The sequence below is a fragment of the Ranitomeya variabilis genome, chromosome 2, assembly GCF_051348905.1.
Source record: "Ranitomeya variabilis isolate aRanVar5 chromosome 2, aRanVar5.hap1, whole genome shotgun sequence".
Lineage (NCBI taxonomy): Eukaryota > Metazoa > Chordata > Amphibia > Anura > Dendrobatidae > Ranitomeya > Ranitomeya variabilis.
The window spans coordinates 789728990-789743675 of record NC_135233.1 but is presented as its reverse complement, the minus strand read 5'-3'; the positions used below and the strand labels follow the sequence as shown (position 1 = coordinate 789743675).

Genomic DNA, 14686 nt, shown 5'->3' with positions numbered 1-14686 from the left:
TAAGTTGTTCAGTGTGAAGGTACCTTTAGGCCTCCTTCACACATCATTATAAAACACGTACGTGAAAAACCGATACCGGTGTCATCATTGATTTCCATTAGTGTGTCCTCCGTGTGTCCATTTCTACTATCCATGTGTCATCAGTGTGTCTGTTTTTGGCATCAGTGTTTTTCCAGTATGGAAAAAGAAAGAAATACATTACAAAGCTTCTCATATACTTTGCAATGTTAAATATGTACAGCACACGGCATTAGCGTAGCTACTGGGGGACAGAGGAGGCTTTCGCCCTGGGACCCGTACTTTAAGGGCCCACAGTTACCTACTGTTAACTGTATGGGCATGCACAGTGCACCCATACAGTTAAACTCTGTGGCAGAGCTCTGCTCTGAGAGCGTACCCCCTGCATCTGACTTCACTGACTCAGACACTGACAGTGAGCGTGGTGGTGTCATTACTTGACGCCCGCTGTCCTGAGATGTGCAGGTGCTCGGAGAAGTGGTGGAACGAGGAGGAAAGGTGAATATTGTATTTACTTTTGTTTTATGGGGAGTGTGTTATACTGTATGGAGGCTTGTGGGGAGTGCATTATACTATAGAAACCTAATGAGGTGCATTATACTATAAAGAGTCTGCCTGTGGGGGTTGCATTTTACTATATAGAGTCTGCCTATGAGAAGTGCATTACACTATATAGAGGCCTATAGGGAGTGCATTATATTATATAGAGTCTTCCAATGGGGACTGCATTATACTATATGAAGGCATATGGGGAGTTTATTGTACTATATAGAATCTGCCTATGGGGAGTGCATTATATTCTTTAGAGTCTGCCTATGGGGAGTGCATTATACTATATAGAGGCCTAATGAGAGTGCATTATACTATATATAGACATATGCGGAGTGTATTATACTATATAAAGGCCTATTGGGAGTGCATTATACTTTATAGTGGCCTATGAAGAGTGCATTATACTACAGAGGCCTATGAAGAGTACATTCTACTACAGAGGCCTATAGGGAGTGCATTTGTAGTGCCCCCACTGTCGCAGGGCCGAGGGGTACCCGGTACCGGGCCTCTGAGTCTCTGTTCTGGGGTTGTCACGGTGGCTAGACCCGGTCCGTGTCACTGCTGAGGGGCGTACAATGAAGGTGGAGGGAATGGTGATGATGTTGTGGTGGTGCGGTGTAGGTCGCCGTAAATAACGAGGACACCAGGTTGCAGTCTCTTTACCTCTTTACTGAAGGTCCCAGGATCCTCAGTCCGGAATACGGTTAACCGGGCTGCGCAAGTCCGGCCGGTCCGATGGCACCTCCAGAGTTCCCTTTGCAGGTGGAAATCTGTGCCTACCTTCTAGCGCTTGTGTGTTGTGGTCCTCCCCTGCTGTGCTTACGGGATAGTCCCCACAACTGTTGTGTCTGTTTCTGAAGTTCCCTCACAACTCGATTATGATGTTCCTCTTCGTCCCCCAGATGATATGGCTAGGACGCACCCGTATGACGGGTAGGCTCGGAGTTCTTCCGGGACCCTAGCGTCGCCCCTCTCCTGTTGTTGCCCCCTGTGTCTTCGTAGGTGATTTGTGTGAGACAACCCGCCTATAGCTGACTGTTGTGAATCTGCTTTTGGGCTCCTTCTGGTGGTGGCTAGTGGTACTGGTGACTCGGGTCTGTTTTCTTTCTCAGTTCACCTGTTTTCATCAGTAGTGGGGTGTTCCTATTTAATCCTGCTCTTCAGTCATTGCCTTGCCGGCCATCAATGTAACCAGAGCCTTTCTGTTGCATGTTCCTGCTCCTAGACTACTGATCAGCTAAGTTGGACTCTTAGTCCTAAGTTTGTTTGCATTTTTGTTCCAGTTTACAGTTAAGTCTTTCTCTGTAGCTGGAAGCTCTTGTGGGCTGAAATTACCACTCCGGTGTCATGAGTTGACACATGAGTTTTAAAGTAATTTCAGGATGGTATTTTAAAAGGGTTTTCAGCTGACCGTGTAGTTCCCTTTTGTATCTTTCTACTATCTAGTAAGCGGACCTCGCTTTGCTGAACCTACCTTCATACTGCGTATGTCTTTTCCTCTGAACTCACCGTCAATATATGTGGGGGGCTTCTGTCTCCTTTTTGGGGGAATTTCCCTAGAGGTAAGCCAGGTCTGTTTTTTCCTCTACTAGGGTAAGTTAGTTCTCCGGCTGGCGAGAGACGTCTAGGGATAAAACGTAGGCACGCCCCCCGGCCACTATTAGTTGTGTGGTAGGTTTAGCTCACGGTCAGCTCGAGATTCCATCACCCAAGAGCTCGTTCGTTTTTTATGTGTCCTGACGTTCCCCTGCCATTGGGAACCATGACAGCTGACTGTCCTGCCGTAGGTTTGAAGTATTGCTTGGAGCCTAGTACTTCCTCGGCGTTCCGGCCACCAGTAGGATGTTGCCTCGTCTTACAGCACGACTCCTACTGGTATTTCTCCTTGTTGCGTTGATCTCGTTTCTCACTCAGCACAATATACCTCGCTTCTTGTCCTTTCTTAGGGTACCGCCGCGATCAAGTGCAGACGCGGTCCCGTAACGTTCTCTCTGTTCGCTGGGCCTCTGTCTTGATCCCACCCCTGACAGGGACCCCCCTGAGTCTCTCCCCGCAACACCCTCTGCCACAGGGTGTTGCCTGCTCGATTCCCAGTCAGCTTCTCCCTAACTTTCTGCCTAACCCCCAGTTTTACCAGATTGTGAGGAGTGGCCTAATGCATAGCACCCTTAGCTCCCCCTGGAGGCCATACTGTGAAGTGTTTTGGTGACTGTGATACCTGGTCAGAAGAACTCCTTCAGTGCCATCAGACGTACCATAGCCCCCCTTAGCGGTGGAGCATCAGTACTGCAACGACCAGGACTCTGGGGCGCTGCACTCCCCCCCGGTTAAATCCAGTACTCCTGGACTGGGAAGAAAACAACAGTACATGTCAGCAAACAGACATACAATTTTTGAAATGCAATAACAATAAGCAAGTTTGAACAGAGCTTCCCTTTATGGGAGGTGAGAACACTTGAACGTTACAAACATGGTTAAATACTTTAAATAACTTTTCTTACCCAACCGGGTATTCTATTGAGTGCAATTTTTTTTTTTTTTAACAATAATTTAACATTGCCTTTAAGGATGTACACCCTGAATCCACTAAAGACCTTCTTATAAAACGCTATAAGGCTAATCAACTTTTCCTTCATTTTCCATCTTTACATCTGCAGGACCGCCTGTCTATCTGCTCCAGGCCTACTGCCTCTCGTTCTGTTGCAGGACCGCCCCTTTCCGCCCGGGCCTACTGCCTCTCTGCTACTATACACAGTATAGAACATATCATCCATCTCTCAGTTCAAGATCACCGAGCCATCTCTGTATGGCTCCTAGGAGGACTCACCGACTAACCCCGTATGGGTTCACTTCCTGTCCTCATTCTCTGACACATCATTAAACATTTCTCACAATTAACTAGCTCACTACATATAACTCTTTTTATACGTAAGCATTATTAATACTTTCTTTTAAAGCATCATCATTCTTTAAGTGCTATCGATGAACGTCCCCTTTAAGAAGGGACCAAGTCTCTATGAGGTAGTGCAACTTCTCAAGCTGCAAGTCCGTGTGCAACAAGGACTCCGGTACTGCTTCCAGGAACAGTTTCTTCGCAAAGAGTCCTTTCTTTTATAAAACCAGTAGAGGGCACCTTTAAGAAGGTGCAAACTATTTACAAGGAGTTTGTAATCATGCAGTGTTCATGATCCAGCAGTTCTTTCAACAATGATAAAACAAGAGACAAAAACAAAAAGCAGAAGAAGGGATCCCGGGTAAACAAAGGGATCCCTTTAAGAGTTACCCTGATCGGGTTATAGCAGCAAAAGGACAAACAGTTAACTATTTACATTCTGTAAAGCATTTATGCTTACTCAGGTTCTGGCTGAACAGGAGGCGGTCTCTGATCCGCGGCTGATGTGGTGTCAGTGTCAAGGGTTGGTCTCTCGGGCGCAGTCAGGTCACCCGGTGTCTGGATTCGAAGGCTAACCCTGGCTGCAAGCTCGGCAGCCGCAACAAGGCACACAGTGGCGATAGTAACAAGATCTGTCAAGTCCGGATCGGTCATGGTCGGGGCAACAGGTGACACCTCCTCAGGCCCACATCGTTGGACGTTCCGAGCGCACCATCCCTGCGCACTCCGGTGGCGGGTGTAGGTCACCTGGTCCCCCCTTTGCAATAGTGGGTCTCCATATTGGTCGCGGCAGGGAGTCTTCACGTTATAACTGGTAACGAAGACGTCAGTCGGTAGTCCCGGTTCCTGTATGGAGCCCCAACCCCGCTTTGGGTGAAAGGCCAGCACAGTTCCCCGCTTTACCACGTCTTTCCTGCCGTGCGCAGGCTTCGGGCGTTGTACTTTTGGCGCATTAGTTTGTCCTGTGTCTCTTCGGTTTTTCCAATGTAGGATCAGGCATTGTTTATATTGTTCCCAGGTGAGCACAGCAAGGATGAAGCCTTCCTCCCGAGCTCCTTCTGGCCCGGCCCAGGGGGTGTCCCACCGAAGGATCACCCCTTCTGGGCTCACATCTATGGGTTCCCCCATCGTGGTCGGTAGTGGAGGTACCAGCTTCCCCATCGTGTCGGGGGTGAGCACCACCAGCCCCGCCGAGAGGAAACGGTTATTGTTGGGGTGAGGAGCGGTCGCGGGAGCGGGATCGGTCAGGAGAGCAGGATCGGTCAGGGGAGCAGAATTGGCCGGGGGAGTAGGGGCGTCTTCCATACCTGCGCCTGATGTGATTCCACCGATGTCGATCCGCTCCGCTGACAAGGACACTGGAATCGACAGCAGCCCGGACCGCGGCTCCTCCATGGTGGCCTCTTGATGTGGTTCCGCCCTCCATGGCTCCGTGGTTGGGATAGGTAGGCTCGGCTCCTCCGCCGACGGCTCCAAGGAGTTCGAGTCCTTCAGCTGCAGTGGATTCGGGTCCATCTCCGGTGGGTGAGGACAAGCCAGGAATACTTCGCTGTCGCTCGGGCACTTGTTGCTCATCGTCGCTGTCCGGCATTCGGCGGCACCGCATACACCTGGCTCTGCCATTTCTCCTAGGTCGAGCTCCCTCTTCGCCTCGTTCCCGCCGTTGCAAACCAGGGGGTGGTTCCCCTCCGCTTCTGGGCAGGTCATCATCTCGCAGCAGAAGTTGGAGGGGGCGGTCACTGCTTTTGGCGCCGCTCTGGTAGTCTCCTCCCATGGCACGCCCTTCTTCTTCCTCTGCGCTCCCGGTGGCGCCGCAATGGCGGCGGATTTTGGCGGCAAATGGCAGTGCACAGTCTTTGCAATAAGTCACAGTCTAAGTACAATAAATCACAGTTCCAAGGCACACATGACCTGATTCTTCAGGCTTAAGTAGATCCTGTTCATGACGCCAAGTTGTAGCGCCCCCACTGTCGCAGGGCCGAGGGGTACCCGGTACCGGGCCTCTGAGTCTCTGTTCTGGGGTTGTCACGGTGGCTAGACCCGGTCCGTGACCCTGCTGAGGGGCGTACAATGAAGGTGGAGGGAATGGTGATGATGTTGTGGTGGTGCGGTGTAGGTCGCCGTAAATAACGAGGACACCAGGTTGCAGTCTCTTTACCTCTTTACTGAAGGTCCCAGGATCCTCAGTCCGGAATACGGTTAACCGGGCTGCGCAAGTCCGGCCGGTCCGATGGCACCTCCAGAGTTCCCTTTGCAGGTGGAAATCTGTGCCTACCTTCTAGCGCTTGTGTGTTGTGGTCCTCCCCTGCTGTGCCTACGGGATAGTCCCCACAACTGTTGTGTCTGTTTCTGAAGTTCCCTCACAACTCGATTATGATGTTCCTCTTCGTCCCCCAGATGATATGGCTAGGACGCACCCGTATGACGGGTAGGCTCGGAGTTCTTCCGGGACCCTAGCGTCGCCCCTCTCCTGTTGTTGCCCCCTGTGTCTTCGTAGGTGATTTGTGTGAGACAGCCTGCCTATAGCTGACTGTCCTGCCGTAGGTTTGAAGTATTGCTTGGAGCCTAGTACTTCCTCGGCGTTCCAGCCACTGGCTACGCGCCTCAGTAGGATGTTACCTCGTCTTACAGCACGACTCCTACTGGTATTCCTCCTTGTTGCGTTGATCTCGTTTCTCACTCAGCACAATATACCTCGCTTCTTGTCCTTTCTTAGGGTACCGCCGCGATCAAGTGCAGACGCGGTCCCGTAACGTTCTCTATGTTCGCTGGGCCTCTGTCAGGATCCCACCCCTGACAGGGACCCCCCTGAGTCTCTCCCCGCAACACCCCCTGCCACAGGGTGTTGCCTGCTCGATTCCCAGTCAGCTTCTTCCTAACTTTCTGCCTAACCCCCAGTTTTACCAGATTGTGAGGAGTGGCCTAATACATAGCACCCTTAGCTCCCCCTGGAGGCCAGACTGTGAAGTGTTTTGGTGACTGTGATACCTGGTCAGAAGAACTCCTTCAGTGCCATCAGACCTACCATAGCCCCCCTTAGCGGCGGAGCATCAGTACTGCAACGACCAGGACTCTGGGGCGCTGCACATTATACTATATATAGCAATATGGGGAGTGCATTATACTATATACACTGTGTTCCAAATTATTATGCAAATTGCATTTAAGTGTCTTAAAGATTTAATTGTTTTGTTTTTCAAATAAACTCGTGGATGGTATTGTGTCTCAGGGCTCAATGAATCACTGAAATCAATCTTAAACACATGTGATAATTAGTTTTCCAGGTGATTCTAATTAAAGGAAAACTACTCAAAAATGATGTTCCACATTATTATGCAGGTCACAGGTTTCAAGCAATATGGGAAATAAAAAGGATCTCTCTGCTGCTGAAAAGCGTTAAATAGTGCAATGCCTTGGACAAGGTATGAAAAAATTAGATATTTCACGAAAACTTAAGAGTGATCATCATACTCTGATGAGATTTGTGACTGAAACAGAGCACATACAGAGTTCATGCAAATAAAGGCATAATGAGGAAGTTTTTTGGCAGATAAATTCATTGGATTAAGAGGGCAGCTGCCAAAATACCATTACAAAGCAGCAAACAGTTATTTGAAGCTGCTGGTGCGTCTGGAGTCCCTCGAACCTCAAGGTGTAGGATCCTTCAAAGGCTTGCTGTGGTGCATAAACCTACTATTCGGACACTCCTAAACAGTGTTCACAAGCAGAAACGGTTGCAGTGGGCCCAGACATACATGAAGACTAATTTGCAAACAGTCTTGTTTACTGATGAGTGTCGAGCAACTCTCGACGGTCCAGATGGATGGAGTAGTGGATGGTTGGTGGATGGCCACCATGTCCCAACAAGGCTGCGACGTCAGCAAGGAGGTGGAGGAGTCATGTTTTGGGCTGGAATCATGGGGAACCAGCTGGTAGGGCCCTTTAAGGTTCATGAAGGTGTGAAAATGACCTCAGCAAAGTAAATAGAGTTTCTGACTGACAACTTTCTTCCATGGTCTAAAAGCAGAAACGTGCCTTCAGGAACAAAATCATCTTCATGCATGACAATGAATACCTCTGAGTAATTGGCTGCTATGGGCATAAAAGGAGATAAACTCATGGTGTGGCCACCATCTTCCCCTGACCTCAACCCTATAGAGAACCTTTGGAGTATCATCAAACAAAAGATCTATGAGGGTGGGAGGCAGTTCACATCAAAACAGCAGCTCTGGGAGGCTATTCTGACTTCATGCAAAGAAATACAAGCAGAAACTCTCCAAAAACTCACAAGTTCAATGGATGCAAGAATTGTGAAGGTGATATCAATGAAGGGCTCCTATGTTAACATGTAACTTGGCCTGTTAGGATGTTTTGGAGTTAAAGAGCTTTTTTGTTCAGTGAATGTGACCTCCTAATGCTGCAAATTCCACAAATGAGCATTTTCAGTTCTTTAAAACATATCAAATGTTTAGAAATACTACCGTGCCTAATAATTTGGAACAGTGCATTTTGAGTTTTTATTCAATTTGGAGATTATACTGTTATCATTGGGAGGTTTCTTCAATAAAATTCGATGTATACTCTAACGGGTGATGACTTTTATTAGACTGACTGTCATTTGCACTGACCATTTAGGAAAATCCGAGAAAAATGTCATTTGCATAATAATTTGGAACATAGTGTATAGGTGTATGGGGAGAGCATTATACTATATATATGAATGTGGGGAGTGCATTATACTACAGAGGCCTATGAAGAGTGCATTCTACTACAGAGGCCTATAGGCAGTGCATTATACTGTATATAGGCATATGGGGAGTGTATTATACTATATATAGGTGTATGGGGAGAGCATTATACTATATATAAGCATATGGGGAGTGCATCATACTTTTTATTTGTCTATGGAGAGTGCATTACACTATATAGATGCCTATGGGGAGTGCATAATACTATATGGAGGCCTATGGGGAGTGCATTATACTATATGGTGGCCTAAGGAGAGTGCATTATACTATATGGAGACCTATGGGGAGTGCATTATACTATATGGAGGCCTATGGGAAGCGCATTATACTATATGGAGACCTATGGAGAGTGCATTATACTATATAGAGTCTGCCTATGGGGAGTGCATTATACTGTATGGAGGCCTATGGGGAGTATATTATACTATATGGAGGCCTATGGAGAGTGCATTGTGCTATATTGAGGACTATCCGGTGTATTATATTACAGTATATGGAGAATATTTAGGGGGCCATCATACAGTGTGGGGATTATTAAATAGACCATTACAGTCTATGTGCCGACGGGGCCATAGACTATAATAGTGCCTGCAGAGCAAACGTGCTGTGCTGTGCATCATTTTCGAGCGTGTACACCTACTGGAGGCATCTGAGTGTCTGCCTCTAGTAGGCCAATGCGCTCAAAAATGATGCATGGCAGAGAGCATGTTCGCTTTGCTGGAACCTAAGGCCCCGTCAGTGCGAATCTATGAATCCCGTTTTGTGGTGAGTGAGATGTAAGCCCAAACAGGGCAAATGAGCGTGTGCCTGAATACAATGTGAAAACACCCGTAGGGTACATTTCCACTTGCGAGGAAAACGGACGAGTGCAATCCGATAAAAAATCGGATTGCACTCGGACCAATGTTATTCAATAGGTGTCTTTTCATTTGCGATTTTTTTCTCTGCCGAAATCGGACTGAGAAAAAAATCGCAGCCTGGTGCGATTTGCTGCGAGTCTCGGACGAGACTCGCCAATGCAAGTCAATGGGTGCGAGAAAAAAAACGGACGGAAAACGGATGGTCCGTATTCTGTCCGTATTTTACGGAACACAAGACCTGAAATGTCTCAGAAAGTAAAAAAAAAAAAAACCAGGAAGTGACACACAGGGAAGTGTGCAGAGGGATTGCATAAAAACCAGTGAGAGAGAGACTTTTGCATGAGACCCACCGCCACGGAGTTACGTTCTCAGCTTCTTTCGCCATGTCCAGACCAATCAATGTGGAGCTGATGTTGGTGCCTATCCAAGAGAGGCCTGAATTGTGGGATCCCAGAGATCCGAACTATCAAAACCGTACGTTACGGGATGCATCATGGACATATATCTGCCGCCAAATGTTTTCGAATTATTCAGAAAGTTCCCCGGGTGTTCAGCTTGGAATGAGTAAGTTTAATAATGCCTTTTCATCTCTTTGCAATTTTGGGGGCCAACACCCTTGTTTATTTGGTAAATATGTTTAAATTAGTGGGGCTGCGTTTAATCCAGGGTCGTACAGTCGCTGATGTAGGAGGCAAGAGTAGAGCATTTGCGCAGGCTGGGATGAGGGTGTGTTCTAAAGTGTGTAACACTGCTGCAGGTGTCCTGGTGCCAATGCTGGCCTTTTTTCACAAGTTGTGCTGCTGCGCTCTGGCCACTGTCCATGGTGTCGTTGTTTTGCTGTGCTAGGTCTATGTTGTTGCGGGGTGCTCTGCGACATTTTTGGTGAAAGGGCAGAGCAACCTGCAGCAACATGAACAGAGCGCATCAACGCACCGCCACCATGGACACAGCACACCACTGCCACTCCAGAAAACAGCGCGGCCTTGGCACCACGACATCCTCAGCGGCCCGCTGAGAAGGTAATTCTGCATTATAAGACGCACCCACATTTTTGTGCCAAAAATGTGACTGGTATATTTCTTTTCATTCCCCACAGCTGCATGATTAACGGCTGCTAGCCAGATATATTACATGTGGGTATTTGGTACCAACAGGGCAACCACCACATGTCCTCAGGCTGTGTTGCCTCCAAAAATCATGCAGCTGCACCACCCCAAAAAATATATCACACCAGTCCCAATTATTACTCAGACACCACCCATCCAATGAGTATCAGCCAGCTCATCATCAGTTAAAACTTAAATTGAAAAATTAAAGAACACTCGTGTTTAATACTAGCTATTTGGACCATAGGATAACCCTCACCTTTTCTTACATGTAAGATTTCGGGCTTAATTATTTCATCTTGCTGCCATAACACTTTTTTTTCGTTAAAATGGATGCTTCAAACACCAACAATTTTTCGTTAATTTTGCATTGTCTTATGCGGAATACTTTGCACAACAATGAGTTGAATGTTTCGACATTTTTATGTCTTAACATTTTCTTTTGCTTTACAATTACAGTGGCTGATGTTCAGCGAAGATGGCGCAGCTGCCGGGATCAATATAGAAGGGAGCGGCAGAGTCGGCAGAAAAGTGGTTCCGCAGCCCCCAAAAAAAGACCATATATATATATATATGAGCCGTCTAAATTTCTTGGCTCCTGTAATGGATTTAAGAACGTAAGTTTTTTGATACGATACGCAATGTAAATGTGTGACCTAATTTTATAAAAAAAAAAAATAACAAATATGTGTCTGCATTCTAGAACCGAATCTAACTTAGTGGAAACCGAGCCAGCGTCTGAGGTGGAACCTGCAAACACGGAAAATGAAGAAGCAGGAACAGCAGAGGAGGATGCTCCTGGACCATCCAGGGCGGAAAGGGCCATTCCTGGTTCACTAGGCCAACTCCCAACAGAGCAAGAGGAGCCGCCAAGAAGCAGCAGCCCAACCCTGCCCCTTGATACCTCACCCCAAGCTACTACTGTTGCACGCAATATACGAAGAAGGAGAGAGCACCAAAGTCAAGTTATACGACGACAGGTTGACAGTCGTGTGATGGACTACATACAACGCACAATCTCGGATGATGGTGAGGAAGCATTTGGACGAAGTTTGGCCCAGCACCTGCGCCAAATTCCAACACAATTACGCCTGCCCACAAAAACAGCCATATTACAGCTTCTAACTTCGGCAATTCCACCAAATAACCCCCAAGCCATATTTGAATGTATTCAAAGAAGGTACCAAACACAAATTATCAGCCAAATCTCAGACAGTTCTGTTGCTACAGCAGGAACAATATCCACAGCATCAGGACATACACAAACAACCACTGATCAACACACTCAGACAATAAACACTGGAAACATTAGTGAACATATTGACAGACATAATACTACTACCATAGATCAAACACATTACCAACAACATCATCAGCTCTATGGCCAACACACATCAAGGCCTACGCATAGCTACACAGAAATGCCTCCATCATCTGCTGCGTCACAGTTTTTGAGTGAGTGGTACCACCATGGACCACAAACTAGTTTTTCACATGCTTATGGGCATGGTCAATTTGGGCAGCAAGTACCACAACACCAAGGGCCTTTAGACCAACGCAGACCAAGAGTATCCTGGCCTTTGGAAAATGCTCCGGGTTGGACACATGGTCCACATGATGCATATAGCCAGAGTCAGGAAGCCAGAACCCAACATCATATACCCACCCAGGCACACAATGTTCCTTTGCCTACAAACACTCAACAGCACTCTGAAATCCAAACAACACAAACACCAACCTCACCAGCAACATCCCATCATTCTTTATTGGACTTGTAATGTTTTTTTTTGGTTAAATGACACAAGCATTGCAAAGTTGGGTACCTTGTTATTTACCTCAAAATGTAGGTTGAGTTATGTTTCTATGTTGTTAGAATAAACAAAATACTTTGTTGTTTACTCAAAACATGTTTTATATATTTCTTGCAAAATCAAACCATTGTGGTGATAAGTACATAAACAAAATGGTCTGTTAATTTTAAATTGCGACATTTTGAAATTAAGACAGAAGCAAATGAAATAATCATATGACAACATCTTGTTGCCAGGGTACTGCTCCCTCTGGTGATAAAAAATAATTAGCGAAAAAATTACGAACTCGGAGGCCTTACAGCTGGGTGGCCTGGGGCAATGCCTGTGCGATGGGTCCACGATTGGGTGGTAATCCCACATCGCCATCCTGAGGCCACGAGACATCATGTTGGCGGGTATAGTTATGCAGTATGACACATGCCTGGATTACAATGTTGACATTGTTGGGGCTTAACTGGAGGGCACTGAGTAAGACCCTCCATTTAGCTGCCAAAATTCCAAAAGAACATTCCACAAGCCGCCGAGCTCGAGTTAGTCTGTAATTAAAAATTTGGCCCCGTCTGTTCAGACCCCGTCGCGGAAAAGGCCTCATAACATTCCGTGTAAGTTGAAAGGCTTCATCAGCTACAACTACATAGGGCATAGGTTCACCACCAGAGGAAGGAAGACTCCTTGGGGGTGGCACACCCAATTCATTGGCCTTCAGCCACCGACCCATAATGGAAGAATTGAAGATTCTTGAATCTCCAGTTCTTCCATAGGCCCCTATATCTACAATTATAAAATTGTACTTGCTGTCTACTAATGCCAACAAGACAATGGAAAAATAACCCTTATAATTGTAGAATAGGGACCCTGAGTTCGGCGGCTTCTTGACCCGGATGTGCTTGCCATCAAGAGCCCCCAGACAATTTGGAAATTGACATGTGTCATAGATCCCATTAGCTATCCGTTCCCAATCTTGAGTTGTGGGTTCCGGCATAACTTTGTCCTTTAGGCAAATCCATATCTGCGAGCATGTGTGCTTCACTATATTGGATATCGTAGTAATGCCCAGAAGATACTCGAGATGTAGTGAAGCATACGATTGGCCCGTAGTCAAAAATCTAAAAATGGAAACACAGAGACAAAATAAGAGAAAGTTAATATTCATGTATATCAGACGATGGGTAAAGCAAAATCATTTACATGCCCCACAAACAAGACTGCCCGCTTGCTCTCTACATCTGCACTGACTGCGTAGGTTGAGGAGGGGTCTCTGGCCACTTCATGCACAAATCAGCATGTGAAGCAGATGGCACAATGATGTTTTATCAGCGCATCAGCTGTGTTCTGCGTAGAGTGAGCACACCAGAGACACCAAGACAGGAGCATAAACAATGAGGAACCTGACCGAGGGGACTTGTGCTGTGATTTACTAAAATATGTATTGGATGTTAGGTTGTGCATGGGGATGATAGGTGTTGGACATGCAGCACATGTGTACACTCTGGGCTCATACAGTCTATATAGTGATGGGCTGGACACTGGTTCAAAATATATAGCGGGATGTGAGCAGAATTCATTATGACTAATCTTAAGCGTTCAAAATGAGAGTATTCCGTTTAAACACATCCTAAGATCATGATATTAAATAATGATGTTAAATTTAGTGGGGCTTAGTGTTTTGTCTTTACACAACAGTAATGTTGTATCACGTCGCACAAGATTAAATGTATTTGGGCACACCTGATGTCCAGGAATGGCAAACAATAGATTTACATTTGTTTAGTCTCATTAACACATACCACATGTTAGTCCCAGATCACATACATTTTTACATGTGTCAAATTAGAACAAGGTTATTTTTCTGTGTTCAATATCCACATGCATATAGCGTATTTTCTGGCATATAAGACGACTGGGCGTATAAGACGACCCCCCAAGTTTGCCAGTTAAAATATCAAATCTTCTTAAAAGTCAGGGGTCTTCTTATACGCCGTATGTCGTCTTATAGGGCCGGTGACTATTGTGCCTTTTGGGGGGGAGTGGTCCTGATGACGAAGAGGGGGCATCTCACAGGAAACTGTGAGTTGAGTATCCCCCATTACCTCATTGTAGCTGCAGTGTGGGGTGCTGGGAAGCGGCGGCGGCCACCGCCCCACAGCACAGCACCCATGCGGCACAAAGAGGAGCAGCAGCTGCCGCCTCTACCCAGCACAGAGACCCCATGCTGCAGCTACAATGAGGTAATGGGGGATACTCCACTCACACTTTCCTGTGAGACAAATATACACATTGGTGTCTGCACTCGGCATACAAGACGGCACCCGGCGTATAAGACGACCCCCGACTTCTAATAAGATTTTCAGGGGTTAAAAAGTAGTCTTATACGCCAGAAAATACAGTAATTTGACAATATGCATAACTAAAATGTTACCATACCTCAAGGTTAGCAGAAGCCGTTGTTCAGCTGAAATGCAGGGCCGCCAATTGGTAGTTTTGAACGTGATGGCTGGACGAAGTTCAGCAAGCAGAGAGTCAAAGGCCTCGATTGACATCCTTGTGTAGGCATAAAATTTATCACGCTGTCTAAGCAAATGTACATACAGCCGGTCAAAATGTCCTTTTCTCGGACGCTGTCTGAGTAGCGGATGAATCCAAAATCGACGCCGCATCCTGGGAGCGCCAACATATCCCACACCATATTCCCGGGATA

General features: G+C 46.7%; 1 protein-coding gene across 1 annotated transcript; it reads left to right on the top strand.

Moving 5' to 3' along the window:
- Positions 1–8904: 8904 nt before the first annotated feature.
- On the top strand, positions 8905–11955 carry LOC143803958 (uncharacterized). Its single transcript, XM_077281708.1, has 3 exons — positions 8905–8976; positions 10637–10794; positions 10881–11955. The coding sequence occupies exons 1-3, from the start codon at positions 8905–8907 to the stop codon at positions 11953–11955; spliced, it is 1305 nt and encodes a 434-aa protein (XP_077137823.1).
- The last annotated feature ends 2731 nt before the right edge of the window (positions 11956–14686 follow it).